Source organism: Ambystoma mexicanum, chromosome 10 (genome assembly GCF_040938575.1).
Source record: "Ambystoma mexicanum isolate Mex_15411 chromosome 10, UKY_AmexF1_1, whole genome shotgun sequence".
In the NCBI taxonomy this organism is placed as follows: domain Eukaryota; kingdom Metazoa; phylum Chordata; class Amphibia; order Caudata; family Ambystomatidae; genus Ambystoma; species Ambystoma mexicanum.
In genome coordinates, this window is record NC_090932.1 from 471,242,211 (window position 1) to 471,264,646 (window position 22,436).

The following is a 22,436-nucleotide window of genomic DNA, read 5'->3' on the forward strand; positions in this document are numbered from 1 at the left end:
CCAATCCAGAGTGGCGATAGGTTTTTTGCTAACTTTCCCAGCTGATACGGATAACGCGTCATACTGCTGTAAAAAGGGCCTGCGAGCCCCACTAAGAGTGAGAGTCTGATCGGACGCGTACGCTCCGAGACCCATCCCTGCCATTGTTATAATAAACAGAAGAACCACCTTGCTCCTTGTGTGTGCTCATGCTCCTTTCGGGGACATGGGAGGAGTTGGGGCCTCCCCAGCCCGGAGGCCTGTGGACGGCTCTGCCGGCCCTGGGAAAATCACTCCGGCTTACAGGAACCTACAAACACCGAAGGCACGCTCCGCCGGTGCACACCAGCTCCAGCACACCATGGGGGGGTCCAACCTCGACTCCCGAAGGGCTAGGAGGGCCCAAATCGTCAAATCTGCACTCATGGGAGGAGATCAGCCGAGACCGTCAACACATCTCAGCGCCCCCTGGCGGCTCCCCAAGCATCTTTTTAATGTCACCCAACACCCCACCTGTATCCAGCATCAAGGCTTGTGAGATCTCCTCCATGGGGCGCTCCCCTATTGTTTATGTTTTGGCTAGGTTTGAGGCTTCAAAGTGAAGTTTTGACTGTTGCTTTCCAGATTTTTGCAATTCAGACATTCTGCTATTTCTTGTTTCTGGGCGGTGTGGGACCAAGACTCCCCGCTGGGTCACTTCCGAAGGCCTTCCTACGAGCCGTGTGGTGCGCGACTCCCTCCCAGCGTTTATACCCTACTCTAATATAATAACAGGTCCTGGGCTGCCGCGTTCCTCCTCACAGCAAGCACAAGTTTACAGAGCCCAGGAATGTGTCTACCCCTAGAGTCTCACCATGCAACTCAGTGTGCAGGTGCCAACCAGTGCACACACTTCTGAGTCCTCACGGTGCCTCCATCTTCCCAAGGACCGCTTATCAAGTTGCCTGTCCCACTTCCTCCAGGCAGGCCAGCAGTACCCCACCAGACATTTGCTCCTCCACTTCTCAGCGACTACGATTCCCTCGGGAGCACTCCCTCAGCAGTGGTTCCAGCGTGCAAAATCTAGAATGCTGTTAGCACACTGATTATATGTCCCCCGCTTGGGCCGCCATACTGTGCCCCACCCTCTCCTGTCCAGGGGCACCTCTCTGTCTACCTCTGGGACGCCTGAGAACAACTAACAATGTCAGAGCTCACATACGCAGTGTTGCACAGCAGCTGCGGGACATCACCGCAGGAGAGGACTCACTCCTCTCGGCTCGCTACTCTCCTGAAGCGGGTCAGGAGTACCGGGGCATTGCACCCACCTCCCGGCTCCCAGTGCAGTGGAGTGGGCAGTGTCCGGATGCCTTTTTTCCTTCTCCTGGGCGGCCTTCCCTTCCCGGCTCTCCCTTCTTAGCGGGCGATCATGCACATAGCCAGCACCGATCAGCAGCTCTGCGTTGACCGGTTCTGCACTGGGTCACAGCTGTACATTCCATTGCGTATAGGTCCAAGGCTCACTGCACATCCAATCCTCGGCCCAGTCGACACCCGGCCAGCTTCCGCTTTCTCCTCTGCAGTCACGTTGGCGCTTCACCTCAGCCTACCATGTCTCTGTGCTCAGATTACCATAAGCACCGATATCTTGACAAACAGAGCACCCCTGGGTTCCAAAGTTTGTAAACGTATCTGCTAGGGTGGTTCATAAATATACAAACCAAATAGGGGTCCCAGCAGTTTATATGAAGCAGGATTTAGACCGGATGGGTTTAGGGTAGCACTGGAGCTCAAGGGCCTAAGGCCATCTTGACCGGGCGCTCTAGCATTCCCCGCATGATTAAATATTATTCTGTATGTATGGACATTTTAGCAGATTTATCCAAAGGAGCTTTATAATTGTGTTGGGTACAACTATTGGAGGAGATCACACAGCAGTTTTATACATGTTATTACTTCAATGTACATGCTGTATGTTTCTTAATGCTTTTAATGTTTTAATGTCTTAATGTTTTGTATATACAAAGTCATTACTGGCTGTGAGTATATTACCTCAAATAAAGACATAAATTTATGACTCTGCCCCTTTCTCTGAGGCTTCTTCCCGGTAGTCTGCTATCGGATATTCAGAGCTGTGTTTACTTGGAAGGAGAATCTAGTGGTTGCTTGGACCAAGAGTCTACCCTCACAAACAAGGTGTTCAGTGTTAGGCTAAACAGCTACCAACAGGAGTTTGTGGCTTAGAGAATCTCTGTTCAGAAGGATGAGTGACTGCGCTCGTATTCCCACCGCTTCATTCTAAAATTCTCCCATCGACCTTAACCATCATAAATGGGCCATGTTGACTATACTCCACTTTTGACTTGTTTCACAGAGTGTCCTTTATAAATGAACTATATAAATAAGCTGCATTTCTGGCATGACAGTGCAAACAAACATGTGCAATTTGGGTAGACCAGAGGATGTGGCCCACGCCTCCCCCGGGCCCTGAATTATTGAGCAGGTGGTGCTCAATAATACAGCCCCCATGTTTGCCCCCTCCCCAAAACCGTTGGCACAGGGCAAAGCACTTTAATGCCGCAATCGCCAATTCAATGATTGTCACCAAATTCTGCTTTTGTGTGTACTTCAAAGCAAAACTTTTAGGATGGAGAGTCACTCGGGTTTCTAAATATTCCTGTCACATTGGACAGAAATGATCCTGCTTCACCCAGACTCTGGATATCCCAGGATGATGAGATGTGGCCATATATGATGATATTTGGCTGTAGCTGTTAGGGGAATTCTCAGAAATGTGCTAATAAGTCTCTATCATAGAGACACACAGCAACTTTGCTAGATTTTGAGGACTTGAATTTTTAACCTGGAGAGAGCGAGACCCTTTTTTCCCACTCATGTATTTTAATGTGATTTGAACACTGTGTTTCTTTTGGTTGTGGAGTCTGACATACTCCACAGGCATCATCTTTTACATTGTGTCGCACGGCACCTTCAGTGCAGTGGCACAGGGAAGTCTTTCAGATTTCCCCAAGGTTTAAATACCTTCTCTTGGATAAACTACTGTTTCCAAGAGCAGTGAAGTGAAATTTACTTTACTTACACTTAACTTTCTACACCCAGCACACACTATCTTACAATAGAGTGCTGGAGGTGTTACTTAGTATCCCCTTTGCCTAGCTTCTCATGTAACAATTTTATGTTACCCTTTCCTCGATGAATGGCTGGTGGCAGTGGTTTACTTCTAACTACTGTGGTGTGCTTTTACCGCGGGCTGTGTTCGCAGCTGCAGTAAAGCACCCAAGGGTGCCATTTTTGTCAAAATGGCCCTGGTCTTCTTTTTTCGCCATTTCTTTGTGGAAAGGTTCTTCTTGAGATTTACTCTGCACACCAAACCAGGTTTGGTCCCATTTGTCATTTTGCCTTTGGCGGGATTCACGGGTGAAACCCGCCTCCGGCTCCAGGGTGTTTGGAGGGGGCAGGAAGCAAGGGAGGTGCCTGAAACTCCCTGTGCTTAGTCTCCTAGGAGACAGGAATGCACTCCTAGGTGATTGGCCAGCTGGCTGTCCGGCAAGGACAGTCACCCTGCTGGGTGACGGACAGCTAGGCTGGAATGAATGGGAGAAACCTGCATTAAAAGCAAGGATTTTTGGCTTGGAAGACAGAGTCAACCACTGGATGAAGGAATCCGAAGAAGAACTTGAATGAGACGCCTGCTGCCACTCCTGGACCGTTGTGCTGAAGCTCCAAATTCATCTTGACTAGAGAAGCCCTGCAAGGACGACTGCTCCCCTTGAGTTGGTGGGACCAATCAACTCCAAAGTAAGCCACCTGGACATCCTCTCAGAGCTGGTTGAATTTCCACTGCCGTTGCTGCTGGAAACCGTAGAGCCAGGGAGAGGAAAACCAGATTGTGTGCGTTGCTTTTAAGTTGGCCAAGAGCTCCAGGAAGATCCTACGGACTCCCAGGAAGCAGAACTGACCAAGCCTGAGCCACCTCAACAGAGTGCTGAACCCCAGATGCAAGGAAAGCCCATCTCGACAGCCAAGAGTCCACAGTAGTGCTATTTGATAAGATGCAAGGAACTGAAACTGCAAAGTGCCACTGAATAGAAGTTGATCCTTTCTGTCGCCGACCAACCCGTTGCAGTGCAGGAGTCCTCCAGACGTTCTCCCTCTTGTCCCCACGACTGAGGAACAGGAACACAGGACCTGCAGAGCTGCACAGGAACAGAAGCCAGCCAAGCCCTTTTCTTCTAACTAAAGGTACTGTAAAGTCTAAGATAACTTTCCTCTTGCTGGGTAAACCCACTTGTTCTCAGTTGAGACATGGTGTGGTTGCTATCAGCTTCTTTACCTCACAAGCCTACTCAGCTTGTGGCCATGCTTTGATTTCTTCTTTTCTACAAAGACTTCTACCTACCTGCAAGATGTGCTTCAGCTCACCTAGATGCTTGCCCAATTGACTTTGGCCTAGCTTGGCTCCCTGAATTACTCTTTTTCCCTCTGACATTGTGTTTGGTCTTCATTCCAGGAAGGGGTTAACTAACATCGCATTGGGGGGTTTCAAAAGTACTTACCTGCTTCAGAATATTTGGATGATCTCTTGTTTTGTTCAATAACCTTTTTCTTTGACATACTATTAAGTCTGGTTCTAAATGCAAACAGTGGTATATTAATGTCCACAGTGTCCCCGTTACTAAAGTCACCTAAGGGTGTAGGAAGTGTCTGTGTGCCATCCCAAAAGGTTACTTACTGATTTAGAAATATTAAGAGTGTGTATTTTGGAGTGTATTTGTGTGTTACTATTATATTGCCCCTTCTGAAGAAGGCTTATTCAAACTGACTGTTAAATAAATTTATAATTGTTTAATCAAGAAACCTTTTGTGCAAGACTTTATTTGAATACTTGTCACAGTGAATCTCTGTGTAACTCCCATACAGCTCACCTTGACCCCTCTTGAGATAAGCCTGGCTGCTCAACACGCTACCAACCTGTGTATTACAGACTTATACCAAAGGTTGGGTCCCTATTGCCAGGAGGTCAGAGTTGTTGTAGTGCACCCAAAGGGTACTGCATACAATCTTGCCTAACAGTAGCTCTGGCACACAGTCAGTCAGTTGGGTTGGACAGTCATTTTTTCTCAGTTTCTCTATGCATGGCTTGCTCTCGCACTCTCTCTCACTGATTATCACTTCCTCTCGCTCTGTCATTGCACTGCTGGATTTTAGAAAGGTTGACCTGTAGGTGTTTCCCAGGGGTACAGCCATGCTGGACTACCCAAAGAAAAAAGACAAAACTGCCACCATTCACAGTGCCCAATTGAGAAAATAAATAAAGTACATTATGAAAAACATGACATCAGGAACATAGGAAGCCAATTAAATCCTATTTCCAGGGAAGATACATGATGATCCAGGGAATACCCAATTTGAGACTCTGAAGCCTACAACTTACCTTCTTCACTCCCATCTTTTCCATCTTCTCCAGGAGCTGGTCTTCTAGAACCAGTCTGAAGTGCTTGAGAAAGTTAGGGTCCTTTGGGAAGACCTCCAGATGCTTCTGTTTTCTTTCCAACGGGTCATGTATCTCTGTTTAGAAGCAAACCAAATAATAATAAAGGTGTTTAAAAACGTTTGCATAACTATAAAATATAGGCAACAAAAGACAAGCAAACATAAATCCATTTTGAAAACCGAAGAAAGAGAATGTTGCCATCTTCCCAGTGTAAGGAAAGGCTTGGTATCATCAATGAAGACCTACACAAAAGAGGCACAGTTCAAGGGTATTTATTGAATTTTAAAGGGTTGCTTAAATGCCTATCTAAACCTAAATCTTAGGATGGGAATAAGCTACAACCATCAAATAATAATAACTCAGTCCGAGTCAAGTCTGTCAAGATAAATGGGACAATGCTAATAAACCTATTGCCAATCCTTACTTCTAAATACTACATGGTGTGGGACAGTAGTGTATGCAAAAAAGGAAAAGTGTTCAAGAAACATATGTCGGGACAGTTGAGCAGTTGGCCTCCCTTCCTCAAGCTTTCAGCATGGGACAAGACAGCACACTCTGGCTTCCTCTGCACAAGGACACAGTTCAATGGTTCACCACCCTGGGCCCACATACACCCCACTTACTAAGCATCCCCTGGGTCCGACACATCTGGCCACGGACCTGGAGAGTGCTTATAAGGGGGTGGGCTTGCGATCACTCATCCACCTTGTTTGCTGTACCCACCCCCCCGGAGGACAGTCAAAGCAGCAACATCACACACTTGGTCCCTCTACTCCCAAAACAGGGCTTATTCCGAGGTACAAACAAGATTTCCTCTTTCTTTGAAACCCCCCTCTTTCCATTCCAAGAGACACACATGTCTCCTTGCCCCCACACAAAAAAGTAGCAACTTGCAGTTGGTAGAAAAGGCTTCAACTTCTTTATTTGGCAGGAGTCCGCTTGCAGGTGATCTGCCTCTTAACGAGCTGGCGTCCTAGCTCTGGCCCACTGGAAGTAATTGTTATTTCCTCTCTCTTACCGTGAGCTCATAGTCAGATGACAAATCCAGAAATGCAACATACAAAGACATGTTCTTTGCTGCTACATCCTTTAATTTTCTTCTGTTTTCTTGTCTTCTTTTCTCTTGTTTTATAGAGTGATATTTGTAATTTAATACGTACTGCTATTTTAATTCTAATCTTGTGAAAAGTCGAGTCCTTTGACTAAAACACAATAAATAAATAAATAAATAAATAAATAAATAAAGCAGAGTCCCCAAGATGTCCCCTGTCCCCCCCAGATTTTATGTGTCTCCTACGCTCCTCCGGACAGGCCAGTTTGTCAGAGGATGAACAAGAAGCCCTCCATTTCCTCTAAGCCACCCTAAACCTACGTTTAAGTGTAGCTAGGTCAGAGTCATACCAAGAATTTCATTTGGCTTTGGGCTTCACATGGATCCTCATGACAGGGGCAAGAGCATCAAAAGTATTGTAAATAGAAGAGTAGAGCATAGACAGGGCTGTGTCATGATGTGAGTCAGCCAGAGGTGGAGGGGGTAGAAAAGGTGGCGGCGAAAGCCTCAACTGACACACACTTCATGGGACGGATGTCTGAGAAGATAGGTGGCAGTGTTGGTGTAGGCTTGAACTGGGGGGAAAAGAGGCAGAGATGAGAGAAGAGGAGGGAATGATCGCTCCAGGAGAGAGGAGTGGTCTGAGGGATGGAGAGGGTGAGGTCAGAGGAGATCAAGACATCAAGTGTGTGCCCTGCAAAGTGAGTTGAGCCAGGGGGAGGATGGAAAGGGAGAGGGAATGAAAGAGGTCATGGAAGAGTACAGAGCATTAACTAGGAGAGTCTAGATGGATATTGAGGTCACCAAGAAGGAGGAGTTGAGTGGTTGAGGCCAGGAGGGTGGAGGAGAGGTCAGCCCACTCAGAAATAAAGTGATCTGACCAGGAGTCTGGTAGATAGTAGCAACAGTAAGAGTGGCTGGGAGAGAGAGAGAAAGCCAGCAGACAAGACATTCAAAAGGGGAGTATATCTGTGTGGGAATGATAGAGGCAGGAATCCACTCAGGAAACATCAGGGCTACACCCCTTACGGACCGGGTGGATCTGGGCGCAGAGAGGAGTTACGCTCACCTGGTATTCCTGGGGACGCCACCCAGCCCTGGTTGGATGGCTTGCACTCTCGAACCCTCTCCCAGTCCCTTGGTAAGGCCTCTGGTTAAAGATGGGTCTGCAATATAGCAGAGCTGGATTCAATACCAGATTGTCTTTATGTTTTCCCACCTCCCTTGGCCTCAACTCCTTCCTCCCCCATGAGCCCTCTCCTCACCTTAATATTGTAGTAGGTGGATTCTCCATCCTGCTCCTCGTGGCAGGGACGCGTAGATGTGGGGGACAAGCAGCAACCAAGTTACTTCACTGGTGCAAGCCCTCCCTGTGGGAATCCAGGCCTGCTGCGACTCCGTAGGTTTGCTGCTTTACAGTCTTTATATGCAGTTCTTATGTTCCTCTTAGTTTGAATAATAATGTCTTGCTTCTTTCCTTTTAGGTATGGAAAGGTATTTTGGAGTTGTAATGCAGTTTGAAGATGAGCATGGGCCGGTAGGCGAAAGCGCGGTGTGTGCGATGATGTCCGGTGAGTAATGGGCGATGCGCAGCACTGTTTCGCCTTTTATATTGCTAACCTGTGTCTTTTCTCTCCTTGCAGCTTGCGATGTTCCTCGCTGAGCGCCGTAATGTTCCAGCAATGATACTGACCAGGAGATGACTACCCAGGTAAGAATTGTGTGGCTTTCTTCATTCGGAAGGAAACGTGAGTAAACGCTTACTAATGCTGTCTTTCTCCTCTTTCCAGGTTATGGTATTCCAGGATGCATGCGGTGCCGGATGATGGATTTCGTACCTTCAGGTGAGTGGAACTGAAGTCGGCGATGGATTGAAGACAGGATACTGTTTCAGGTAAGTTTCGTAGTGTTCTTTCTCTCTCTGCAGGTCCTTGGTTTCAGGTAAACTGGCATCAAAGAACTGGACACGGTGAGCGTTACGCTGCCCACAGCAGAATAACGCAAAGCATGTTCTGTTTGGGTGTGGTTTAAATAGTCTCCTTGTAACTGAATTCCTTAGGTTTTAAATAGGTTCCTTGTACCTGAGCTGTGTGTGTGCCTCTATGTTGACTGAACCTCCCCAAAGTTAAATAGTCCCAAGTTAACAGTCCCATTCTAATGTTGGTCTTCATGATGGTTATGAGCCTGGCGCCAAAGGTGCCAGGACTGACTCCAAGAGAATCTTGGATGAGGTTTTAAGGCCTTTGACCTGGCCCTAACTGGAAGGCTGACTTGCCAGTGAGGGCCAGGGGCAAGGGTCATGACAAGAGGATCTTGAAGCCATCAGGGAGGAGAGTGTCAAAGCTCAGGACAGAGCTGGCCGTGATCCATGTCTCGGTAAAACGGAGGACATCGAGGTCAAGTTCTTCCAGGAGGTGGCAGATGTCAGAGGAGTGTTTGACAGCAGAGCAAGAGTTAAGAATGGCAAGATGAAGAAGGTTGCCAACCTTAAAGGCCTTCCAGGGAGGGGTACAAATCAGATGTATGCCCTGTGGAGGTGAAGAAGGAGCCTGAGAGGGGCAGAAGAGGAGTGGAGAGAGGGCAAGGTAGCCAAGGAAGCGCTGGAATGGGTCTCAGTGATAGGGAGACCAGGGTTGGAGGCAAAGATATCTTTTTTGAACTTCTTCCTACCAGACTTGGTGAGAAGGGAAGGATAATCAATGGAGACGCAGTTGGAGAAGATAGGAGAAGATAGGAGAAACAGAAAGCACCACGGGGTGGTAGCGAGAAAAAGAGGGGAGAATCAGGTAAGAGTGGAACAGAGAGAATGGTGTGGTCACTGTGCCAGCAGGTTACAGAGAAGAAACAATATAGGCGAGGTGCAGAGCAGGTTAGCAAATCACAGCAAGATTAGAATCTCAACCAAGATGCAAAACACAGCAAGATTTGGAGTTTACGATTTGGGTGTAGAAGCTTGCAAAGGGTGTAAAATTACAATGCCATTGAGAATGAAAACATGGGATAAACAAGCAGAGAAGGATAGTGAAGGTCAAAAAAGAAGGAAGGAGTAAGTCCAGAAGGAGGGAACTAACCTACATTTAAGAAGATGTGAATGACATGGTAGTCCAGAATTTCCTAGAAGAGTGTTCAAGCAGCATCATGGAAGGTCAGGCGCTGGGCTGAGGAACCGAGACCCTAAGTAGCGATCTGGAAGCGAACAGGGAGCACATAGAGGTCTTCAATGTGGGCCCTAGTTGCTGGTGCTGGGTCCCACCTCCCGGTGACCCCGATAGGGTGGAATGGAAGTCACTGCCCAATCACAGTGGGCCATACTGCAGGCACAAGGAAGAGCCAGGAGATGGAAATGAGGGAGCAGCATACATGCCAACATTCCGAAGCTGCTGAGAGGGAGATTTCAACAGCGAAATCGGGAGCCAACAATTTCGCCATAGAAATGCATAGGGAAATAATTAATTTAGGCAGGAGAATGTGAAAAATAGCAGTATTTTTCACTAGAAAATCGGGAGTCTCCCGCCTAAATCGGGAGGGTTGGGATGTATGGAGCAGCCATCTTTGAAGAATGAAGAAAACAGAGCTCAGACCCGTTTAAGAGCCACAAAAGCACTGTGCCTCTCACAAGAACATTGATTAAGGGCTGTAATTGTCAGGGCGACACAGCTAAGGATTGTGAAAGCACCAAAATGAAATTAGGATTCAAAACGGGCTGTTTTGAGCACTCGCACCATAAATTGCAAATTGATTAAAATTGGTTTCAGCAAGACTGGAAAAAAGCAGGTAGGGTGGAAAAAGTAAAGGCAGAGTGAGCCTTGCAGCCCTAGCTTAAGTGGATCTGGTAGGAAGCCCCATAGCTCTGCACCTTTGTCATGTGGTAAACGCCATGGCCTGCTAAAATTGAGTTTGTGTCTCTCGATTGTAAGGAACTCATGGTGGTGTCAGGGAGAATTCTCAAAAATGTGCTAATTCCCTTCACCTTAGAGACCCCCAGAAACTTTGCTGGATTTTGAGGACTTGATTTTTTTACCTGGAAAGAGTGTGAGCCTTTTTTCCCACTCTTTCATGTATTTTGAGGTGTTTTTTACTCTTGTGTTTTCTTTGGTTATGGATTCTAACCAACTCCATAGACATCATCTTTTCATTTGTGTCGCACAGCACCCTCAGTACAGTGGCACAGGGAAACCTTTTCAAGCTTTCCCAAGGTTTAAATACCTTCTCTGGGATAAACTACTGTTTCCCAGTGTAAGCAAAGTGAAATTGACTTTACTAATCTCTTTAAATTCCTAGACCCAGCACACCCTATCTTACAATAGGGTGCTGCAGGGGCTACCTAGTATCCCCTGTGTCTAGATACTCATATAGAAGTCAAATGCTACCCTTTCCTCTAGAAATGGCTAGTGGCTGTGGTTTTACAACAAACTAACATGATTTTTTCCGACCGCGAACACCGGTACCGTTAAATCGCGAGAGCCATGTTTTTCAAGATGGTGTCTGAGCCCCCTTTGTTTAAACAGGTCCCAGTCTCCTTTTTTCGACATTTCTTTGTGGAAAGGTCCTTCTAGAGTTTTGCTCTGCTTGCCAAACAAGGTTTGGTTCCTTTGTTCATTCGCCTTTGGCGGGCTTCAGGACTGAAGACTGCCTCTGGCGGCCGAGTGTCTGGGGTGGGCAGGAAGTGAGGGAGGTGCCCAAAACTCCCTGTGCTTAGTCTCCTAGGAGACCCAAATGCACTCTGGTATGATTGGCTGGCTGACTGTCCGGCAAGGACAGCCACCCTGCTGGGTGAGTGACAGCTAGGCTGGAATGAATGGGAGAGAACTGAATAAAACGCAAGTCTCTTGGCTTGGAAGGCAGCGTCGACCACTGGAATGAAAGAACCGAAGACGAGCTTGAAGAGGACGGCTGCTGCAACTCCTGGACCGTTGGTTTGCCTGGTGAAGCCCTGCTGCAGGTCCGAATCGCTAAGTTCATCTCGACAGAGAAGCCATACAGGGAGTACTTCACCCTTTGAGTTGGTGGGACCAATCAACTCAACACTAAGCCACCTGGATACCATTCTCGGAGCTGGTTGTATTTTCCTCAGAGTGCTGTAGGAAACCGAATAACCAGGGAAAGGGACACCAGTTTGTGTGCTTTACTACAGCTACCGGAATTGAAGATTTGCCAAGTGCCAGCTTTTCGACCAGTCCCAGTGCATTGCAGGAGTCCCCCAATGTCCTCCCTCTTGTCCCCACAACCGAGGCTCAGGAACAGCGAGATCTGCAGGAACTGCAAGGACAGAAGTCTTCAGCTGCATCTTTTTCTTCATTTGTAAGGTACTGTGAAACGAAACTGAGAGTACTTACCTCTCGCGGTGAAAGTGCTTGAAAGGTTTGCAACTCCCAGGCCTAATCAGCTTGTGACCCAACATATAATTCTTCTTTTTACAAACTACTTCTGAGAACTTCTACGGAGACTTTACTCTTTACTTACCAGAACCGTTTTACCCTGTCCAAGAGTTAAGTCCATGTTACACTCACCTGGTCTCTGCGGGGGCGTTGGGGCGCGGTTGGAGCCCTCCCTCGACTTGGCTCCCCAGTGTTGGCTGTCTTCCCCAGCTGCCGCGGAGAATGTTGTTCTGGATGTTGGTATTGTCCCTGAGAGGAGAGGAAATGAGGATGGCGCGGAGGTGTTACGAATTCCCTCGCCCCTTTCATGCCAGAACAGTGTGCGCAAGAGCATTCTCATGCAAGCTCACCTGTTATTTGTAATGCTGAGCTCTCCGTCCTGCTTCCTTCAGCAGGGGCGCATAGAATGGGCCTAGTTGCTTCACTGGCCCGCGAAGTGGCGATCCAGACCGGCTGTGACCAATCCACTTGAAGGGTAAGTGTTTGGTTTTTCAATAATGTCTTTAGCGATGAGTCTTTACTTGGTGGTAAGCAATAATGATGTCTTGCAATGTCTGTGTCCTTCCCTATAGGTGTGAAGATGATGATCGGAAGCGTGGAGCGAATCCTGGGATTCCCCTGAGGATGATGGACTCTCAAGGTCAACAGGTAAACTGGCTGTTATGATGGAAGTCAAGACTCAGGTAAAATGCAGCCCAGAGTTCGTGCGCGCCTCAGCGATGGAGCGGCTGGAGTCTGGTAAGCGCACCTTCAGTGGCGGAGTGGCTGGAGTCAGATAGGTACGCCTTCAGCGATGGAGCGGCTGGAGTCAGGTAAGCGCACCTCCAGCAATGAAGTGGCTGGAGTCTGGTAGGTGCGCCTTCAGCGATGGAGCGGCTAGAGTCAGGTATGTAAGATGGTCTTCAGAGCTGGAGTAGCGGAATCAAGATGAGATACGGCGGTAAGCGTCACGCTGCAAAGCAGAGTAACGCGAAGCGAAGGCAAGTGGTTGGGCTGGCCTTATATAGGAGGGCTCTGGCCCCTGCCTTTAGCCACGCCTTGTGGCTATGCCTTGCCTCGCCCAAGGATTCCAGCACGTGCCTCCCAATGCTGTTCTACTGCCACTCCCGGCCCAGATGCACATGCTTTAGGCACAGAGTGTTCCAAGCACACATTTCTATGAACATGGCACCAAAGGCACCAGGACTGGGTCCAAGTGGCCCCTGGGGATGATGAAGGCCTGAGTCTTTGCCCCATAGTCATGACAGCCCATTGACTTTGGCTTAGCCTATTGAATTGAATTGACTCTTCTGGTGAACTCAAAGTATCTGCACTGTTTAAGAAATTGTAATCCTTTTATTTTTGGAACCTATTCCTTTTTGCTCCTCCTTCAAAGTATTCTGAATGCCCTTTTGCTCCTCCTTTAAAGTAGTTTGAATGCCTCAGAAACCTAAAAAGTATAGTACTGAAGTATATTTGTGTGTGATATTTAACTGCCTCCTTTTAGTGGATGTTTTATAACTGACTGTTGAATAAATTAATAAGTGTTAAACCAAGAAACCTTGAGCAGGGGAGTTGCTAGGTCTGGAAAAGACCCGGGGCTAAGCTGATGTTGGAACTGTTGGGACTGGGGGCTAGCTAGTCTTTTGGCTGTAGCTCCTGAGATTCTATCAGGGGCTACAACCAAAAGATCAGGGGCTAGAGCCCCCTTAGCCCCCCCCCTAGCAACGCCCCTGCATGAGTGTAAGAGTTTCTTTGAACACCTGTGAAATCCTGTGATTGTAGACCTCTGTGTAACATCATTACTGCTCACATTCCCCTCTTAAGCTGAGCATGGCTGCTCAGCTCCTCTACCAAAAACTGTGTAGTACAGACTTATACCAAAGGTTGGTTTGCTTACACCTGTAGTCTTAGTTGTGTGTAGTGGTCCCAAAGGTTACTGCATATAAACTCTGCCTAGCACATACTTAAAAGCATTCCCACTCCTACTGTACCCCATTGAATTGTCTAGACTTCCCTTAGTCGACACACCATAAAGAGTCTATGAATGTGCTGACTTTTTCATGGGCATTCTTTTGATTTCAGCTTCAATCACCTTGAACGATTAAGCATCATTACAGGTAAGAGCAATAGGCATACTACTTGTAATGTGTCCATCATTCCTCCCATTGATATACACTCTCTTTTGTCAATGACCTACCGCCTTCTGTGGAGTCCTCCTCATCCTCTTCTTTCCGATTCGCCTTCTCCTTTGGCTTCGGTTTCTCCTTCACTGGTTGTGGACTGCGGTTATCTGTATAAGTGAGGAGATTAAGTATTATTTTCTTTGTCTGCACTACCATTTCCTACTGCAGTTACAAAGCTAGTAAAAGAATGAGGATGGTCTGTCCATTCGAAAACATGGCCAGTGGAATCTGAAAATGAAAACGTCTTGGATCACTAGCCACCTCTATTCCAATAAAACATTTTTGTATCATTATTCTTTCACCATGTGTCTCCTCCTCCATTTTCTTGAACCATGGTCCTCCCTTCCATGGATGTTTTTCTCATCAAAAACCCTAAATCAAGGACTCTCTAACACTTTATTTTAATTAGAGCCTTTAGACACAGTCTGGGATATGATACATTATTTCTCCATTACATATTTCTGTTTTTCCCCTATATGCTTTTTTCTTTTAAAGTCACTGTTTCATATCATTCTTATTACGACATTATGTATGTCTTTGTCTTCGGTACAACCCTCCTTCATATTCATCCATCTCTTCCTCATTACGGCAATCTTTAAGCTTCATCTCACTAAGTTTAGCTTCCTCCTTACTATGTACTAGGTACTCTGTAACTTGCCCTCAGTTCGAACAAAAGTCCCACTTTCTTCTCCCATGCAAAATGTTTTTAAAATCCTTTCATTAGAACAAAAGCAGGACCACCAAGAGTAAAGTGATAATAGAATATGCATGTGGTATATTAAATAGACCCGGTTCTTAAAATACGGCCTAATTATGAGTTGGGATCGCAAGGAATACTTATTTTGGATGCAAAGAAAGTACTGCAGGTGGTAAATATAGGTAGAAAATAATCTGTAGGGTAAATATATGTTATTTAGCCCATTCAGGTCTTCCTATGTCCATGCCATATATATCCCAGTCAATCCCAACTAATAATTAGGTGCTACTTTACCGTTTTCAATGATGTCTTATATGGACTTCCAGTAGAGTAAAAAGAAAGTGCAAGACTACAAGTAATTTGCAATAAGAATGGCTTTAACAACACTTTCCTTACCTTCCACTCTCTTGGCTCTCAATTCTTTTATCTGCAGAGGGTTACGAAAGGAAAGAACAGGTGACATATTTTACACTGTATTACATAATATTTATTTCTCATCTTTCAGACCAGCAATACTTTAGTGTTCAGGAAAACACCCAGTTTGCCATCAATGGAATGTCAATTGACTCATCAGTCTTAAAGCAGGTAATGTATCTCTTGTTAAAGGTGGACGTGGCTCACTCTGCAGTAACGCCATTTTCCCATAGAGCCACCGTAGTCGCCTCAAGTGGTTTGGAGGGAAAGAGTCTCCACTGATGTTCATCTGTCCATTGTGACCTCTATCAGTATAGGGTCAAAATAATTGTTGTGATGTTTAACTTCCTGAACATAATAGGTCACTGTGAATTAAGTTTCTAGGTTTTACCTATATTTATTGTTGATCATGCCAACATAATGATTAGCAAATCACAGTAATAATGCTAGGATTACAAAGGTGTTTGTGGTTGATTTAAAGGAATGCTGGCATAAAAAGGCATCAATAGCGTGCAAATTAGGATAGTGTTTCAATAAAAAGGTGCGATCGAACACAGATTCAGACCTGATGCGTACTTCATGCTAAATAACAGCACCACCATATTTAATCCAAAACTATGTGACATTTTGGAATAAATTAAGGTATTTCTGGAAGGATAAAATTACTAATGTTTTTCAGTTGCAAATAATACTTGAAACTACGTTTTTGCAGTGTTTAGCATTAAGGAAACCCCTGTGTGGGACCAGACTGGTATGCAACTATATATTTCTCCTCTATGAAAGGTAGATCGATTTAACTTGTGGTTGTAGACCATCCTGAGTGGGAAGCATCCCACAGAACCGGTTATGTTATGTACACCATGTCTGTTCTCAGTAGAAGGGCTCCCCCATGTTTGCAAAACATGCACATGTCTTACTTTTACATCTCTTTCAGGCTTTTGTGGGGTTTATGGGTGATTTTTTGTGGTGGAAATCATGCAATTAGTGTCAATTTTGTTAGAACAGTTTTTCTAAATTCCAACTATGGGCTTCATCAAACCATACATCTTAGGCAGAACATAAGCTCCACTCTTAGTATAAGGCTGTAGCACCTGAGAATGAGGTAGCATGGACAGAACAGTGTTGGGGAGAATGTTCAGTTTCTGTGCTAATTCCCTTTAACCCTACATACCCCCCAGCAGTTCTGCTGGACTCTCGACTTTTTTGATTTTAATCTCCTGAGTGAGTGGAACTTGTTACCAATTCCTCATTCTTTTTTCTCTGACTGGGGTTTTGATTTTTACTGTTTAATGCAGTTTGGTAAACTGCATAGGCATCTGCTTTGTGCTTAGTGACACACAGCACACTCTGACCCTCTGTGCAGTGTCACCGAGTTGTCCCTTGGACTTCTCTTAATGTTTAAATACATACATTTTCTTGTGAGAACTATAGGTCCCAAGAATAGTTAGATGTTTATCTTGCATACCTTTTCTTTTCTGGGTCCAGCACACAGCATCCTAGGTGGGGTACATGGAGGGTTACATAGTAACTCCTTATCCCACTTCTCATATAACTTTTTGTTACACTGACTAACTTAAATGGCTGGTGGCAGTGGTTACATTTTACTACCTTTTGTGCAGGTTACTACCAGGCTCATTTCTCAGCTGCAGTACAGCACCCATGGGAGGCCAGTTTCTCAAAATGGCCCTAGTCTTCAATTTTCGCCATTTTTCATATGTTAGTTCCTTCTGGGTGTTAACTCTATCCTTTAGAATAGATTTGAGTCCTTTGTGAGTTTTGCCTTTGGCAGGCTTCAGCCCTGCAGCATGTCCAGGCTCCAGTGTGTCTCAGAAGGCAGGAAGTGAGGGAGGAGCCCGAGACCTCACTGTCCTTTGTCTGTAGGTATGCCTGGCTGAAACCAGTTCTAATTGGATGGCTGGCTGTACTACAGGACAGTCACCCCCCAGGTGATTGACAGCTCAATGACTGAATGAATGGGATCCTTCATAAAAGGTGAAGATTTGGGGACTACAGACAGAATCGACCACTGGAACAAGGCATTCATAGCAGAAGATTAGCAAAGGCATCAATAGCACCTTCCAGGAACGCACAAGCACTGGTGAAGCCTTGCAGCTGTGCTGATCTGGTCTTTCACATCGACAGGGAAGACTCACCAAGGATGACCTCCTCCCTTAAGCTGGTGGGACCACCTAGACTCAAGGCCGTCTTAATTTTGGGCCATCCCCAAACTTGCTGGGACTTTCCTGAGCTGCAGAATCCCAATACCTGGGGTACCTGGACTATTATCAAGTGCATGATCTTGCGAAGTCTAAATCTGGCTGAAACTTTGCAAGCATCCTTATGGTCCTCTAGAGGCAGGAATACATCACCAAAAGTCCACTCATCAGCATTCAGGGCCGAGTAATTGAGGAGAATCCAACCAGCAGTATTTGTTTATTCTTGGTGCTAAGAAAAAGGTACCAAAACCACAAAGTGCTGCTGAAGTGAGCTGAATCCATTGCTGCCGACCACTTCTCCCGAGTGCTGCTGCAGAAGCACGCCAGCGGCCCCTCTTTCATCACCATGACCAAGGATCAGGAATCAGGATCTGCAATGCTGCACATAGAAGGAAGCCATCTACAATTTCTTCTTCACTTTTAAGGTACTGTGGGGCTCGAGTCGTAATTACCTGCACCATTTTTGGTGCTTCCTGACTTGGGAAGTGCTTTTTTCTTCAACTTGAGCTCCTGTGTTCCTTCAAGAGCCAATGACTGGTTAACTAACTTTTCCTCTGAAGATTTTCATCAGAACTGGAACTGTCCATTTGACACTGGCTGTACTGTTTTCCCAATGGTCCATCTTCTTGATTCTACTAGCTATAGCAATGCTGGTTCGTCCAAAAGTTTTAATTTTGAACACTTTGCTTGCTAGGACACAGACTGCCTACATCCCTCTGGGAGAGTATACTTGTTGCTAAAGTGCGTTCTGCCTAACTCTGAAACTTTCCCTCCCATCTCAATCTTGTAAATATGATATGTATAAGTGCTGATACTGACCTTAATTGACGTCACTCTATGTGCTGGATATGTAAAGTATAGAAAATGTTACTCACCTGCATTATTGTTTCTTATATAACGTGATTCCATTTCACATTGAATGTTATTGTTAGTTGCAGCATTTTAGATGTGCTTGTGTGCCTTGTGTATATGTAACTAAATATATTTTAATATAACTTTAAATGAGGCGTTTGCTTGGATCTCTGTGTTTACTGATTTCAGTGCACTGCTCTACAGCTCACATTACTGCGATAAACCTGGCTGCTCAGCCACTCTACCAACTTGTGTGGTACAGGCCTTTAATAAGAGTTGGGTCCCTATTACCAAGAGAGAAGTCTTCTGAAGTCCCACACCAAAGACTTATCCAACAAGCAGCCAGGCTTATCTTAGGAGGGAGAGAGGACTGTAGCTTGGTAAAAAGAAATTGTAGCATACATATGATCCAAAGAAACACCGAAACACTATGTATTGTAACAAATAAATGGTTTATTTAATGATAATGATGTGTTATTTATATAGCGCCTTTATCCACAGCGCTTTACACAGCACATATTTACATACAATATCACCCAATTGAAATTGGTACTCATTTATCGACCTCGGAAGGATGAAAGGCTGAGTTGGCCGTTTCGAACCTGTGACCTGCAGATCACCTTCAGATCTCAGCACTATCACATTGCATATAAATACAATTATAAAAACCAACTCAATACTTAATAAGGTTATACTTTGGGTTGTATCCTTTAAGAATATGATATTGCATTTATAACACGCCTGTACAAACTTGTTTCTAGGCGCAAATCAGCAGTTCAAGGTGAGTCAAACCGATAACACATTCATAATGCAATCAGCTAAAACCAGGTTGCATATACTTTTTGAATACAGAGAGTAATTCAAGGGTAGGAGACCCGGTCAGTCATGCAGTGACACTGAATTAAGAAATAACTTAATAAACCAACCCTGTTAAAAGTATACTTCTCAACAGTGGGACTCAAATTCAGGGAACAGTATGAACCTACAACTACATTTAGGATAACTTTCAGTTATACCAGGTGAGAAAGACCTAATGTTGCAATACATGATTACAGTTGCTTTTCAGATCAGTGAAACGCAGACTAAGGTAAGCAATAATTCGTTACACTATTTAGGATGCACAAAGCAGACCAAGGTCAGCAAAAACCAGAGTACACTTATTAAGAAGGGCACACAGATATTCAGGGTAGGTAGAACCCAAGGCAGACTCATTCTAGACAGGCTATAAATCAAGTCAGGGGAAGCAAAACCCAGTTGGTGAATGTATACACTTTTTCTCAGAAAGAAATAACCCAGTGAAGCCAACAGTATTACTTTTTGGGAAGAGGAGGATCCAAATCACAGGTAAGTAAAGTAACCCTATATACTTTTAGGAATAGCAAAACACATTAAAAGGTAAATAAGAAGTTTTGTAACTGTTCATATTTCAGAGAGACAGTTACCAATACAACTCACACATCAGTAAAAGACTTTCACCAGTTGATACAATTCAATGCAAAGGCCTGACCTTGTAATCCCTTCCCTAATCTTGAAACATGAGTTATCTGAGTGGCAGAAGAGGGACCCTAGTGGTCGATAGGCCAGCTTTTCGCAAGGTCATTATAGGCACAGAAGGCTGAACAGTCAGAGTTCCTGAGGAAGGCTCTTCAAACAAGTAAGTAGTGTACCTCAGAGTTACAGAAAGGGTCCAGGGACTTCAGAGAAGACACCCTATGGGGATGCCTGCATTGGGCCTGAGCGAACTGGATGAGGGAACTCCCAATCACACAAATCACAGCCAAAGCATCACAGGAATCACACAAGGCTTAATGTAAGTACTTCCCAAGTCCACACAGTTCCTCAGCAGAGAAAAGGAGTTTGCAGCTGGACATCTTCAGTATCTACTGCCCAAAACCTGGCCCTTGAATTCCTTGTCATGGTGACTGAAGATAGGACACTGGGAGGGAATTTGCAGCAGGGATCAATGGGGAAGACGTCAGGCAAGAGTTTCTTCGAGGCTGGTTGTGGCTCTGTGATTTTGGTCCACTTTTTCAGGAGCCAGGAGAAGACTGAATATCGCTGGTTGTATTACCATCACTTATCAGGTCTAGCATTCTGGTGAGGGTACTTCAAGGATTCAAATCAAGTCTCTGGAGATATCCAGCCGGATACCCCCAAAGTTCCAGTGAGATTCGAAAGACTGTACAGCGCACAATGGCTCAAGGTGTCAACGTATTGCAGCCCAGCAAGGTTGCAGCAGGTTGTGGGATGGCTCAAAATGCAGGTCTTCTTGAGATTAGTGGATCTCACCAGCCTCTGGGTAGGAGTCGTTGCATTCAGGACCCCCAGGGTGATTGCAAGGAAGGGTTACAGCAGGCTCTGGTTACACAGCAGGCTCTCTGGTCGCTGGAAACCACTACAGCAGTCTTTTCTTCATCTTCCTATTCGGTTTCAGCACCAGTGGTCGACTTGTCTGCGGCTTCCAGGTTCGGAGTAATTACCAGGAACTACAGAACAATGTTTGCAATTTGCCCCTGCTTTTTTCAGAAAGAGGCAGTCCAGCTGTCGAATCAGAACAGCCAGCCCCCAAATGGGAGTTGGTTCCTTTCAGGCAAGGTGAAATTCAAAGGGCTGCAGAGTCTTGGACTCCTTCCTCGGTCCCTGCCTTCTCAGACACTCTGGAGCCTGGGCAGGGAATGCAAAGGTTGGTTTCCCCCCAAAGACAAAGCTTCCACTGAGGTCGTTAATACCTGGAATAGCAGTAGAAGACCCAAGAAACAGCAAGCACACAAGAAATGGCAAAAATAGGAGCAACCATTTTAGGAAAATTGTGGCCCTCCTGTGCATTGCTGAGGCTGAATTAACAGCCTGCGAGTAAAAAATGACTAAAAGTAATACAGATAAAACCACTACAACCAACCATTCAAGTAAACTCGTAATTGTAACAACATTTTTATCAGGTAAGTAAGAAATGGGATACATTGTATCCCCCTAGAACTCCACATAAGGTGGGGTGTGCTGGCTCACTAACACAAAATGTAAAGGGGGTGAAAATCCCTCTTTAGTACTTGGGAGCAGTAGTTAACACAAGCACATGAAAGAGAAATAAACAGGGGAGTCCAAAAGGGCAACCGAGCCTAAACTCAAAATTGTAGGAAACTATAACTTCAACCATACACTATGGAGAGACATAACCAGGTCACCCATAAAAAGAATAAAAGACTAGGTGAGAGGGGAAACAGATTGGGACAAGGTAAAATAGTTACAAGTCCAAGCAACATGTTCTGGTGTTGACACAGGTCAGGAAGATTTATCACAATTAGGAAAATCTTACCCAACAACCTTTTTTTGTAGTGTACATGTATATAATACTACTGTTAGAAAATGGAGTGAGGTGTAAATTATAGACTAAGTTTCATAGTGCCCATGAAATACATTTTTCCTTTTAAAAACAGTATACATTTTTGTGCATAGAACGTGTGCATGTTTATGGCATGAAACATGATCTGTCTGGTTTGCGTGCTAGCATGTGTGTATGAAATGGAGGGGACAGGCTGTCAATTGTGGCACATTTTGGGAATTCACCATGTTTTTTCCTTTTATGTTGGATATTAACATGTGCTTTGGCCATTTTTTCCAATATTTGTATTGATGTTAAATGTGCCACATAATGAAGTTACATCATTGAATAAGAGCATAGAAAACAAGCATTGGAAATGCCAACAGTTTGGGCTTTTGTGTAGGCATGGGAAAGGCACTTGCCAGGCACACCCATAGTGGCATTAACTGCCCATTATTGGTAGCAGGTGCAAAATGATGCAAGTACCTGGGCATCTAATAGCAGTGCCTGACAAAAGCTTAAAACCTATGCACAAGCGAAATATTTTGGCTTTGACAATGCTCGTTTTTAACAGGACTTCAGTAAAGGAGTTATCCTTGGCCGTAAACGCAGGGACTGCATCTATCCTGCCCTAAAAAGTCTTCACTCGCTCCCAGGTGCTGCACAGATTAAATTAAAATCCCTCTGCATCATACACAAGCCTGTCTGGGGCCGGGGACCACACTATATGCAACTCTGGCTTACAAAATACTCTCCTTCTAGACATCTACGTTCCTCTGGCACCAACTCCCTGTGTGAAAAGGGTTTCACCAAACAGAGCAGGAGGTTGTTCGCTTTCCTCAGCAGGATCCTTCCTATGAAACAGGCCCCC

General features: G+C 45.3%; 1 protein-coding gene across 3 annotated transcripts in view; it reads right to left on the bottom strand.

The window, feature by feature from the left end:
* DZIP1L (DAZ interacting zinc finger protein 1 like) overlaps window positions 1–22,436 on the bottom strand; it is a 366,901-nt gene that overhangs the window by 194,528 nt on the left and 149,937 nt on the right. For all 3 annotated transcript variants that reach the window (XM_069618039.1, XM_069618038.1, XM_069618037.1), the window contains exons 9-11: window positions 15,161–15,191; window positions 14,082–14,174; window positions 5,414–5,547 (exon numbers count right to left, since the gene is read on the bottom strand). In XM_069618039.1, the coding sequence (XP_069474140.1) occupies window positions 5,414–5,547; window positions 14,082–14,174; window positions 15,161–15,191 (258 nt within the window). The remainder of the gene's footprint in view (window positions 1–5,413; window positions 5,548–14,081; window positions 14,175–15,160; window positions 15,192–22,436) is intronic.